Genomic DNA, 11,920 nt, shown 5'->3' on the forward strand with positions numbered 1-11,920 from the left:
GGGATTTAAAGGAATTCATTTGCAAAGTGGCAAGGTCACTTCTAGGTTTTTTTGAGGTGTTTTTTTTTTGTTGTTGTTGTTTTTCAGCTTCAAGTGACATTGAATTCTATAACTTAAAGAATAGGGCTTGTTCTGGGCGTGATGGTACACACCCATAATTCCAGAGGACTGAAGCAGGGGGATTGTATGTTCTAGCCAAGCTCGGCAACTAAAGCAGACCCTAAGCAACTGAGCAAAAGTTCTGTATCAAAGTTAAAAACAAAAAACAACGCCATGGTAAAGGGCCCCTGGAGTCAATCCCAGTACCAAAAAAAAAAAAAAAATCAGGAGTTACTGGGCAATTTAGTGCATGATTTCTATGAACATCATCCATTGGAAGCCTCTGCTAGTAGAAAACAGAAAGATCAAAAGACACAGTTGTTGACTTGAGATATTCCACTGTTGATAAACATCCAGTAAGAGCTGGGCACAGTGGCACATGCTTGTAATTGCAGATACTGTGAAGGCAGGAGGATTACAAGCTTGAGGCCAGTTTGTAAGCAAGATAGTGTCTCAAAACAAAATAAAAAGCACAAGGCCCTGGGTTCAATCCCTAGCACCACAAAAATAAATAAATAAATAAAAATAAAAGGGCTGGGAATGTAGCTCAGTGGTAAAGTACTTGCTTAGTGTGCGTGAGACCCTAGGTTCAATTCCCAAAACTGCAAACAAACAACAACAATAACCCCCCCCCCACCCCACACACACCAAAAAAAAAAAAAAAAAAACAGTAAGGTAGTATGGGAAGAATGTAATCAGGGAGGTTAAAAAATATGAATGATGGAGCTGGGGTTATGGCTCAGTGGTAGAGCACTTGACTAGCACGTGTGAGGCATTGGGTTCGATTCTTAGCACTGCATGTAAACAAATAAATAAGTAAAATATAGGTCTATCAATAACTAATAAAAAATATGAATGAGGGTTATGGATGTAGGTTGGTGAAGAAGCACTTGCTTAGCATGTGTCAGTTCTGGATTCAATCCCCAGCACTACCAAAAAAGAAGGTTCATGAATTCCATTAACAGAGGGTCCAGTGGTATGAGATAACAGGACTTCTAGTACTTCTCATCTAGGATTTTCCCACACCCTTGACTTGTACCTTGCACATAGGAACACCAGTAATTACTTGTTGTGATATTTGCTCCCCACACATTGCCTTCCAGTTTCTGCATTACTCATTAAAGTTTCCCTCTTCCAGTTTCCTATTATGTTGGAACCTTGGGAACTCACACTGAGATCAAGAGAGTGGCAGAGGAAAAGGTCACTTTGCCCTGCCACCATCAACTGGGGCTTCCAGAAAAAGACACGCTAGATATCGAATGGCTGCTCACTGATAATGAAGGAAACCAAAAAGTGGTAAGTATACACCTGGCTAGAGTCTTCCCTCTCCCTTGTCCCCCTACTTTGGCCTTTCCTCAATCTTCCTGTCTTTTTCATTTGGTATGAAAAAGCTTGGATTGCTTTTTCATCTCCACTTATAGTTGAAAGACTTTATGTACAAAACTAGAGAGGGTCTGGGATTGTGGCTAAGAGGTAGAGCACTCATCTAGCATGCATGAAGCACTGGGTTCCATCCTCAGCACCTCATAATATGATGCCCACATACATAACTAGCCAGCAAGAGAATTGATATTGGTTCTGGAGTTGGAAAATAAAAGAGCATGCCCTGGGTTTTTGGTACTCAATTAGAGTAGGACCATGAAGGACGTCTGGTTTCCCATACTTCTGGAGGTGAAAATGGTACTCATAGTGCTCTGAGGATCCACTGGGCTGCCTGTAATTAGAGAATGACAACTAAGTAACCTACCATTGTTATTCTTCCTGCCTTGTCTCCCATGCAGCCACAGTTCAATCAGGTTCCTACTATAACTACTATTCTCACCTCTGTTACTCTGTTTTGTTTTTGTACCAGACATTGAACCCAGGGGTCTTTACCACTGAGCCACATCCCCAGCCCTTTTTAAATATTTTATTTAGAAACAAGGCCTTGCTGAGTTGCTTAGGGCCTTACTAAATTGCTGAGGCTAGATTTGATCTTTTGATTCTCCTACCTCAGCCTTCTGAGCTATTGGGACTACAGGCAGGCACAACCTCACCCAGCACTCTGACTTTTTGTTATTGTTGTTGTTTTTGAAAGTGTATATTTTTGTTTAGAAGTTTGTGATTTTAAAAAATCTGTGACCCAGTGTTATGGTTTGGATATAAGGTGTCCCCCAAAACCTCCTGTGTTGTGAGGTGAAATGCTTAGTTTGTGAGAGCTGTAACCTAATCAGTCTATACTGGTTTGAATGGACTGACTGGGTGGTAACTGTAGGCAGGCATGGCATGGCTGGAGGAAGTGGGTCACTGGAGATGTGCCCTCCTCCTGTGGCCCCTTTCCCTCTTTTTCTTCTTCCTGGATGCCATGCCCTTCACCATGAACTTGGTAAATACTCTTTTCACTATACTTGAGTCAAGTTCCTGAGTTCTTTCTGACTAGGCCTGATTTGGACTTCCTCTTCTGTTCTTTCCTTCACCATGCCCTTCCTCTGTAATGTTCTGCCTCATCTTAGGCCAGAGCAATGCAATTGGCCTACCATGAACTGAACCTCTGAGCCAAAATAAACTCTTCCTCCTTTAAGTGGTCCTTGTTGGGTATTTTGGTCACAGCGTCAAAAGCTGACTTAGGAAAACTGATTTTAGAATTTTCTTCTTTATTTCAGAGCTTTGCTTCTTTCCCTGGTTAAAAAAAAATAAGAAATTTTTCTTTCCCACTCTATATCTATATTACTCATTTCATAAGATCATTTATGCTATAAGAAGCCAAGGTTTTTCACTAACAATAAATTTCAGAATCACTGCTGGAGTTTAATCTGCTTAAGTAGCTGTCTACATCACCTTGTTATTTTGATTCTGATTGTCATTTTGTTCTCAGTGTACATCATCTTGAGATGATGTATACTCTGTAGGGCAAGGTCACCTTAACCTGAATAAACCTTAACATGTTTATTCCAACAACTTCTTGGTCAATCCTAGACATGATATTCTCAGTTCCGAATGAAGTTAATAAGAGCCATGTTCCTATAGTAAAAATCCAAGAACTTGGTAAATACTCTTTTCACTATACTTGAGTCAAGTTCCTGAGGTCTTTCTGACTAGGCCTGATTTGGACTTCCTCTTCTGTTCTTATAAAATCCATTTTGAGCAAGAGTCCTGCCAAGTCAGTTCAGTGATAAATTCTCATCCTTGATGTCTAACCATCTTCAATGTCTTATCACCTGGTCTGTCTTTAACAATAATCCTTTCAAGCATTGAGTCAAAGACTTTCTTACTCCTAATATTTCTTCTTATTAATTTTCCATCCATTCACCTCCACCCTGCCCCTTGTATAAACCACCCTTGTTCTTTTTGGAGTCAGAGTTGAGCACAATCTCTCTCCCCATTCTATGACCCCATTGCAATGGTCCCTATACCTATTGCCATTGCCCCCTTGAATAAAGTCTGCCTTACCATCTTTAACAAGAATCACTGAATAATTTCTTCTTTAGCAACTCTACAATCTAACTTTCATCTAGGTTTTTACATTTGATCTAAAAAAAAAAGACTTGCTTGGTTATTGGTTGCATAGGCAAGTGAATATATGGGTAAAGAGTTAAGTTGATTTGAAAGGCACTGATAGAACTTTAAATAGGTCAAAATTCCCTATTTATCTTCACTGACAATTTATAGTAAGGATGGTCATTGATTCAATTTACAGTAAAAATGGTCATTTATTCAATCATTCAGATCACACAAATTTATTTAGCACTTACTTATGCCACACTAGAATACAATAATAAAGAAGCTATCATAATCCCTGCCTTCTGGGGGGCCTCCAGGAAAGACATTCAATAGTTGGGAAGGAAGTCAGGTGTGGGGGGGTGCATGCCTATAATCCCAGCAACTTGGGAGGCTGAGGCAGGAGGATTACAATTTCAAGGCCAGGGCTGGGGATGTGGCTCAAGCGGTAGCACGCTCGCCTGGCATGCGTGCGGCCCGGGTTCGATCCTCAGCACCACATACAAACAAAGATGTTGTGTCCGCCGAAAACTAAAAAATAAATATTAAAAAATTCTCTCTCTCTCTCTCTCTCTTTCCTCTCTCACTTTCTCTTAAAAAAAAAAAACAATTTCAAGGCCAGCCTCAACAACTTAATGAGAACCTAAGCAACTTAGCAAGACCCTGTGTCCAAAAAATAGGGGATATTGCTCAGTTGATAGAGTGTTTATCTTGCATGCACAAGGACCTGAGTTCTATCCCTAGCACAAAACAAACAAAAAAAAACAAACCAAAAAAAAAAAAAAGACTGGGAATGTTGCTCAGTGATAAAGCACCCCTATGTTCAATTCCCAGTACCAAATAATAATAATCATTATAATTTGGAAGAGAGGGAAGGTGGAAGAATGGATGAAAGGAAAGAGGAATATTAACTACATGCCAGACAAAAATCTGTTTATTACATTTTATTTTTTTTTAGAGAGAGAGAGAGAGAGAGAGAGAGAGAGAGAATTTTAATGTTTATTTTTTTAGTTATCGTGGGACACAACATCTTTGTTTGTATGTGGTGCTGAGGATCGAACCCGGGCCGCACGCATGCCAGGCAAGCGCGCTACCGCTTGAGCCACATCCCCAGCCCTGTTTATTACATTTTATCTCATTATTTTCAATCCTCATGATGAGGATTATTAGGTAAATTTTACAAATAAGGAACTGAACCAGGGCTGGGGATGTGGCTCAAGCGGTAGTGCGCTCGCCTGGCATGCGTGCGGCCTGGGTTCGATCCTTAGCACCACATACAAAGAAGTTGTGTCTGGGGGGGCTGGGGATGTGGCTCAAGCGGTAGTGCGCTCGCCTGGCATGCGTGCGGCCCGGGTTCGATCCTCAGCACCACATACAAACAAAGATGTTGTGTCTGCCAAATACTAAAAAATAAATATTAAAATTCTCTCTCTCTCTCTCCCTCTCTCACTCTCTCTTTAAAAAAAAAAAAAAAAAAAAGTTGTGTCTGCCGATAACTAAAAAAAAAAAAAAAAAAAGGAACTGAACCAGGTGTGGTGGTGGGACATATACCTATAATCCCAACAACTTGGTAAGTTGAAACAGAAGGATCACAAATTCAAGGTTAGCTTCAGCAACTTAGCAAGACTCTAAGCAATTTAGCAAAACTCTCAAAAGATAAAAAGGACTGGGTAAAGCTTAGTGGTAAAGCACCACTGAACTCAATCCTTAGTTCAAGAACAAAATAAAAACCAAAAATAAATAAAGAACTGAATCATGTTTTTTTGCATGAGCACACACATACTGACACAAACACACACAAAATGAGCAAATTGCCTAAGGTCACCTATTTGCGTGTTTAAATTGGACACTCTGACATTGGTGTCTGGGTTGTTAACCACTATCTTTTTTATTATTATTATTATTATTATTATTATTATTAGATACCAGGGATTGAACTCAGTGGCCCTTGACCACTAAGCCACATCTGCAGCCCCATTTTGTATTTTTATTTAGAGACAGGGTCTTACTGAGTTGTTTAGCACCTCACTTTTTTCCTGAGGCTGACTTTGAACTCTCGATCCTCCTCTCTCAGCCTCCCAAACCACTGAGATTATAGGCATACACCACCATGCCTGGCTACTATTTATATTATTTTTAAATAATTTGAAAGTATAACATGTGTCATATGGAAATTATTCTAGGCAGAACTAATGCTGCATAAACCCTGGTGCAGGAAATTATTTGGCATTAGTGGAACTTACCAAAGATTAAAAATCAATTTAGGGTCTGGGGCTGTTGCTCAGTGGCAGAGCACTAGCCTACCATGTATGAGGCAAATAAAATAAAGGCATGCTGTCCATCTACAACTGCAAAAAATATATATATTTTTTTTAAATTTAAAAAATATAAAAGTCAATTTAGTCAGATTTAATAAAAACACATACACTCGATAGCAAAGGAACTTAGTTGAAAAAAATAAATGTGTAAAGAGACGATTTCAAAACAAAGTGACAGCTGGGCGTAATGGTGCACACCTGTAATCCCAGCGGCTTGGGAGGCTGAGACAGGAGAATTGCGAGTTCAAAGCCACCCTCAGCAACAGGGAGGCGCTAAGCAACTCAGTGAGACCTGTCTCTAAATAAAATATAAAAAAGGGCTGGGGATGTGGCTCCGTGGTCGAGAATCTCTGAGTTCAATCCCTGGTAACAACAACAACAACAAAAATGAAGTGACAATCATCATGACAGAGATAAGCAGTATTCCACAGATGTTCCTTAACTTATAATAGAGTTATATACCCACAATTTTAAGTTGAAGATTGGAAGTTGAAAATGCATTTAATACTGCTAACCTACCAAACATCCTTGCTTAGCAAGATAGTGAGCTATAGAGTCTCAGTTGTTTCCCTTGTGATCACGTGGCTGACTGGGAGCTAAGGCTTGCTGCTGCTGCCTTTCATCTCAAGGGAGTATCATACTACATGTCACTAGCCTAGTAAAGGATAAAAATTTCAACTTTGAAGTACAGTTTCTATTGAAGCCCTCATAAAATCAGGGCTGGGGTTATGGCTTGGTGGTAAAGCACTTGCCTAGCACATGTGAGGCACTGGGTTCGATCCACGGCACCACATAAAAACAAATAAATAAAATAAATGTATTGTGTCCATCTACAACTAAAAAAGTATTTTTTAAAAAATCATAAAATCAAACCAGTATAAGTTGGGGATTGTCTGTACATGAATACAGTCCCCCCCCCCCATTACTGCAAGAGATTCATTCCAAGACCTCCAGTGGATGCCTGAAACCACAGATAGTACAGAATTCTATATATACCATTTTTCTTCCTATGCTTACAGACCCAAATTTAGGGCCTTTTTCATCTTAACTAAGCACTGTGGCCATAAGTTTTGCAGTTTAAGGTGCTACAGCAAAATTAGCATGAATTTCTTTTCCCATCTTCAGCATTTCACAGATAAAAATGTATTCTTACCATAAATTTTAGTAATCTCAGTACCTGATTCTTTTTCTTTTTGAGAACCTTTACCTTTTCAATTAAAGGAAGCACTTTGTCTTCTCTTTGGCATATCCAAGTTCCCAGCATTTCTGCCCTTGTGCTTTGGGGTCATAAAATAAAGGCTACTTGAATATAAGCACTGAGAAACCTCAACTGCTGTATAATAACAGAGATAGCTACTAAGTGACTAACATTGGGAATCTCTATAGTGTGAACAGGCTGGATAAAGGGACGATTCGCATCCTAAGCAAGAGAACAGGACTGCAGAGATCTCATCATACCTCTCAGAATGGTACACAATTTAATATTTTTTTACAGCGATTGATAGCAGGTAATAAAACTGCAGAGAGCTAAACCCCAGGACTGGGGATGTAGCTCAGTGGTAGAATGCTTGCCTCTGTCCAATCCCCAGAAAAGGAAGGGAGGGAGGGAGGGTAGAAGGAAGGAAAGGAGGGAAGGAGGGGAAGAGAAGGAAAGAATGCAAGCAAAATCATGGATAAGAGAGGATTACTATATAAAGGAAGAGCCTTTGGCCAAGAGTAATTGAAAGAGGGGAGAGGTCAAGAACAGCTTCCTGTAAGTAAGCATAGCTTATTTAAACTTGATAGAAGGAACTGCCTTAAAGGAATCATAAAAGCATAAACACAAAGGATGGAAAATTCTAGGAAATCATAAGCAGCTAGTGCGGATGGAGTATAAGGTATGAGCCCACAGAGGCTGCAGGCCAGCACATGGAAGATTTTGTGTGCCATAGCAGAAAACTTAGAATTGTTCCTATAATGTCATGAAGTTCTTGAAGGATTTTAAGAATGTAAGGGACATATCTGCATTTTAGGGTGATCACTCTGACAATGTTTGGCTTACTAATTTAAGGGAGAGTCAACTAAAAACAAGATCAGTTGAATAATTTCATCCTATACAACAAAGTCTTACACATCAATCATGAGTGGTTGGGATCTCGAGACAGGGATAATAAATAGTGGGTAAAGTTGACAGAACTTTATGACTGCCAAGGTGTTGAGAATAGAGTGAGGGTGACTGAGAAAGAAAAGACAGGAAGGGTTGGAATAGATGTGATGCTTAAAGTAGGCTAACCAATGACGCAGATCCCCAGTTTAGCTTTGCATTTCAAATTGAAAAGAAATGTATTCATCCCTTTTGTCTAGAATGCTCAGAGTAGGCAGGGACCATCTGGGGGTGGGTAGGCAGTCTCAGGAACCTTTGAATTGTAGCTTTGGTATCTTGGCCACTAGAATTCTGGAAACACAACGAAATTTCTAATGTAAGAGTGATCACGGGCTGGGGATGTGGCTCAACTGGTAGCGCGCTCACCTGGCGTGTGTGCGGCCCGGGTTCGATCCTCAGCACCACATACCAACAAAGATGTTGTGTCCGCCGAGAACTAAAAAATAAATATTAAAAATAAAATTCTCTCTCTCTCTCTCTCTCTCTTTCTTTCAAAAAAAAAAAAAAAAAAAGAGTGATCAGTTCCCCAAAAGTTAGTCCAGACCACATAACAGAAATCTTGTCTATTTTTCAGATTGAGAAATTAGAACAGAGATGTTCCAATTTTCATGCCTACCCTTGTGTACTTCACTCTTTCCCTCTTTCCTTTGGCTTTGAGCAAGAAAAATCCTGGTCTAAAACAGAGAGAGACCTGCCTTTATCTGCATTCAAAACAGTTTTACAATTGCTACACCGACCACAGCACAGCAGAGCAACTGCCAGAAAGTTGAGCTGATCCATCTGTTCCATACAAGCCTAACAAATTGTCCTGTCCTCCAGGAATGCCATAAAACAAACAGCCCACAACAACTGTAATTCATATATTTAATTTTTTTTTGCTTGCTTGCAAAAGAATTAAATTGATGTTGTTTTTCCATCATACTGCAATGAACAACTTAGTCTCAGCACTATCTTTCTTACAATTAAAAACAAAATAAAGCCAGGCGCAGTGGTGAACACCTGTAATCCCAGCAACTCTGAAGCCTGAAGCAGGAGGATTACAAATTTGAAACCACCCGCAGCAATTTAGCAAGACCTTCTTTGGGAGACCCTGTCTCAAAGTAAAAACTAAAGAGGACTGGGAATGTAGCTCGGTGGTAAAGTGCCTCTGGACTAAGTCCCTCATATTAAAAAATATGGGGGCACACACCTGTAATCCCAACAGCTCCAGAGGCTGAGACAGGAGGATTGTGAGTTCAAAGCCAGCCTCAGCAATGGCAAAGTGCAAAGCAACTTAATGAGACCCTGTCCCTAAATAAAACATAAATTAGGGCTGGGGATATGGCTCAGTGGTCAAGTTCCCCTGGGTTCAATGCCTGGTACCCACCCCCCCCAAAAAAATATATATATATATACACACACACACACACCCCACATGTATTATAGAAAACCAAGAAGCAAACAAGCATCTGGGATCCAAAGTGTGTCCCAAACAAAATGAAACAAAAAGAAAAATCCTAAAAATATTGCAAGGCTGTAACTGAAGTGTGAGTGAAAACCTCATCAGAAGTGTGAGTGAAAACCTCATATTTAAAATGATTAATTATTAGATTATCTTACAATTTAATTTGTGCTTTCCAAAATGCTAGATGCTTACTCTGTATATTATCTGTTCTTTTTTTTCCCCCATTAAATATTGGGAAGGGATTTTGGGGAGAAGAAAGAAAAGCAGACAGAATCAGGCCTACTCGAATGTACTAACCACTGTGGTAGAGATTTGCCCCATACACTAAAGCTTGAAGGAGGGAGTCACCATTCTAATTGAGAAAACCGGTGAGCCTACATACAAAAGATGTATAGGTGTTGTGCAGGCAAAAATAGAGACATTTTGATACTGAAAGCTCAGTCCTTGTCTAATGTTAATCCAATAACAAGGACATATTTTTTTTAAATATTTATTTTTTAGTTATTGGCGGACACAACATCTTTGTATGTGGTGCTGAGGATCAAACCCGGGCCGCATGCACGCCAGACGAGCGCGCTACCGCTTGAGCCACATCCCCAGCCCCAAGGACATGATTTTTGAGAAAAAGAAAAAAGAAGTTTTATATCTTTGCTAACAAAAGAGAACACACAATGGACTCCTGTCCCAGAGGCTGTGATTTTAACTGTCAGGGGAAACAGTGGGCTTTTAAAGAGGGATTACAAAGGTTACACTCCAGTTGTGCCCTGTCAGGAGTCATAATTCTTTTGTAATCTTGAGAGAGAGCCATTTCTTGAACCACTGGTGCCAGTCCTAAAGGCTGGATTCCTGCATTCCTGAAATCCTTGAGCTGAAGGACAGATAACTCTGCCTAGGATGGAAAGAAGGTTAATCTTGCTTCCCCCATGATGAGGTAGGGGGAAAAGCAGAAGAGAAAGGAAAAAAGAAATGTCAGTTTTAAAATTATATTCACAGCATGAAGTGGACCCCTGTTATAATTTCAGAAGACTGAATGATCAAACCCCAAAACACACCAGAGGACATTGTTCAGAATAAAGAAACATGAGGTTTGAAAACTAGGTGAGAGCAAAGAGATGTGAGCGCAGGGGTCAAAGGTAAGGTGTGATCCAGACTGCACTGGACCCCACATATACCATTGGTAGGTGCCTCCTGAACATCATTTCATGCTAAGAAATATTCTGAAAAGTACAGTAAGTGCATTTAGTTGAAAATTTATCCTTAAACAAAACATCAAAACAGTTTGTCTTGAATTTCTGCATTTTTTTCAATAGTAGCTGCAAATGGAGAGGGAGAGCTGCATGTTTGGGGGAAGAGGACAAGAAGAAGGAAAGGGACTCATCTTTAGAAATCTTGGGTTCAAATCCAAGTTCTGAAATCCATCTTGGGGAAGGGCATTTACCTTTTAGAATCTAAAAGATTTAGCAGGGCATGGTGGTACAAACTTATAATTCCAGCAACTCAGGAGACTGAGGAAGGAGGATCACAAGTTTGAGGACCCTCAACAACTTAGGGAGACCCTATTTCAAAAATAAAAATATAAGCTGGGTGCAGTGGCACACTCCTGTAATCTCAGTGGCTCTGGAGGCTGTGGCAGGAAGATTTGGAGTTCAAAGCCAGCCTCAGCAACTTAGTGAGGCCCTAAGCAATTTAGCAAGATCCTATCTTTAAATAAAATAGAAAAAAAGGCTAGGAATGTGGCTCAGTGGTTAAGCGCCCCTGGGTTCAATCCCTAGTACCAAAAAAAAAAAAAAAACATGCAAATGATTTTTGGCCAAAGAAGATATAAATCCCTTTTAGACCCATTTTTCTTTCTTTTTTTTTTAAAGAAATCAGATTTTTTTTTAAAGAGAGAGAGAGAGAGAAGAGAATTTTATTTTTAATATTTATTTTTTAGTTCTCGGCAGACACAACATCTTTGTTGGTATGTGGTGCTGAGGATCGAACCCGGGCCGCACACACGCCAGGTGAGCGCGCTACCAGTTGAGCCACATCCCCAGCCCCCTTTTTATTTTTTGAGAAGGGGTTTCACTAAATTAGAGGAGGACATACTATCAATCAACAAGCACATGAAAAAATGCTCAGCATCACTAGCAGTCAGAGAAATGCAAATCAAAACCACCCTAAGATACCATCTCACTCCAGTAAGATTGGCAGCCATTAGGAAGTCAAACAACAACAAGTGCTGGCGAGGATGTGGGGAAAAGGGTACACTTGCTCATTGTTGGTGGGACTGCAAATTGGTGCAGCCAATTTGGAAAGCAGTATGGAGATTTCTTGGAAAGCTGGGAATGGAACCACCATTTGACCCAGCTATTCCCCTTCTCGGTTTATTCCCTAAAGACCTAAAAAGAGCATGCTACAGGGGCACTGCTGCATTGATGTTCATAGCAGCACAATTCA

At 40.1% G+C, this 11,920-nt stretch overlaps 1 protein-coding gene across 1 annotated transcript in view; it reads left to right on the forward strand.

Annotated features, from left to right (window-relative positions):
• Nucleotides 1-11,920, forward strand: part of CLMP (CXADR like cell adhesion molecule) — a 95,863-nt gene that overhangs the window by 68,077 nt on the left and 15,866 nt on the right. Inside the window, exon 2 of the mRNA XM_081267491.1 lies at nucleotides 1,238-1,395. Coding sequence (XP_081123617.1) covers nucleotides 1,238-1,395 — 158 coding nt within the window. The remainder of the gene's footprint in view (nucleotides 1-1,237; nucleotides 1,396-11,920) is intronic.

Source organism: Spermophilus citellus (assembly GCF_964194105.1).
Source record: "Spermophilus citellus genome assembly, chromosome: 2".
Taxonomy (NCBI): Eukaryota; Metazoa; Chordata; class Mammalia; order Rodentia; family Sciuridae; genus Spermophilus; species Spermophilus citellus.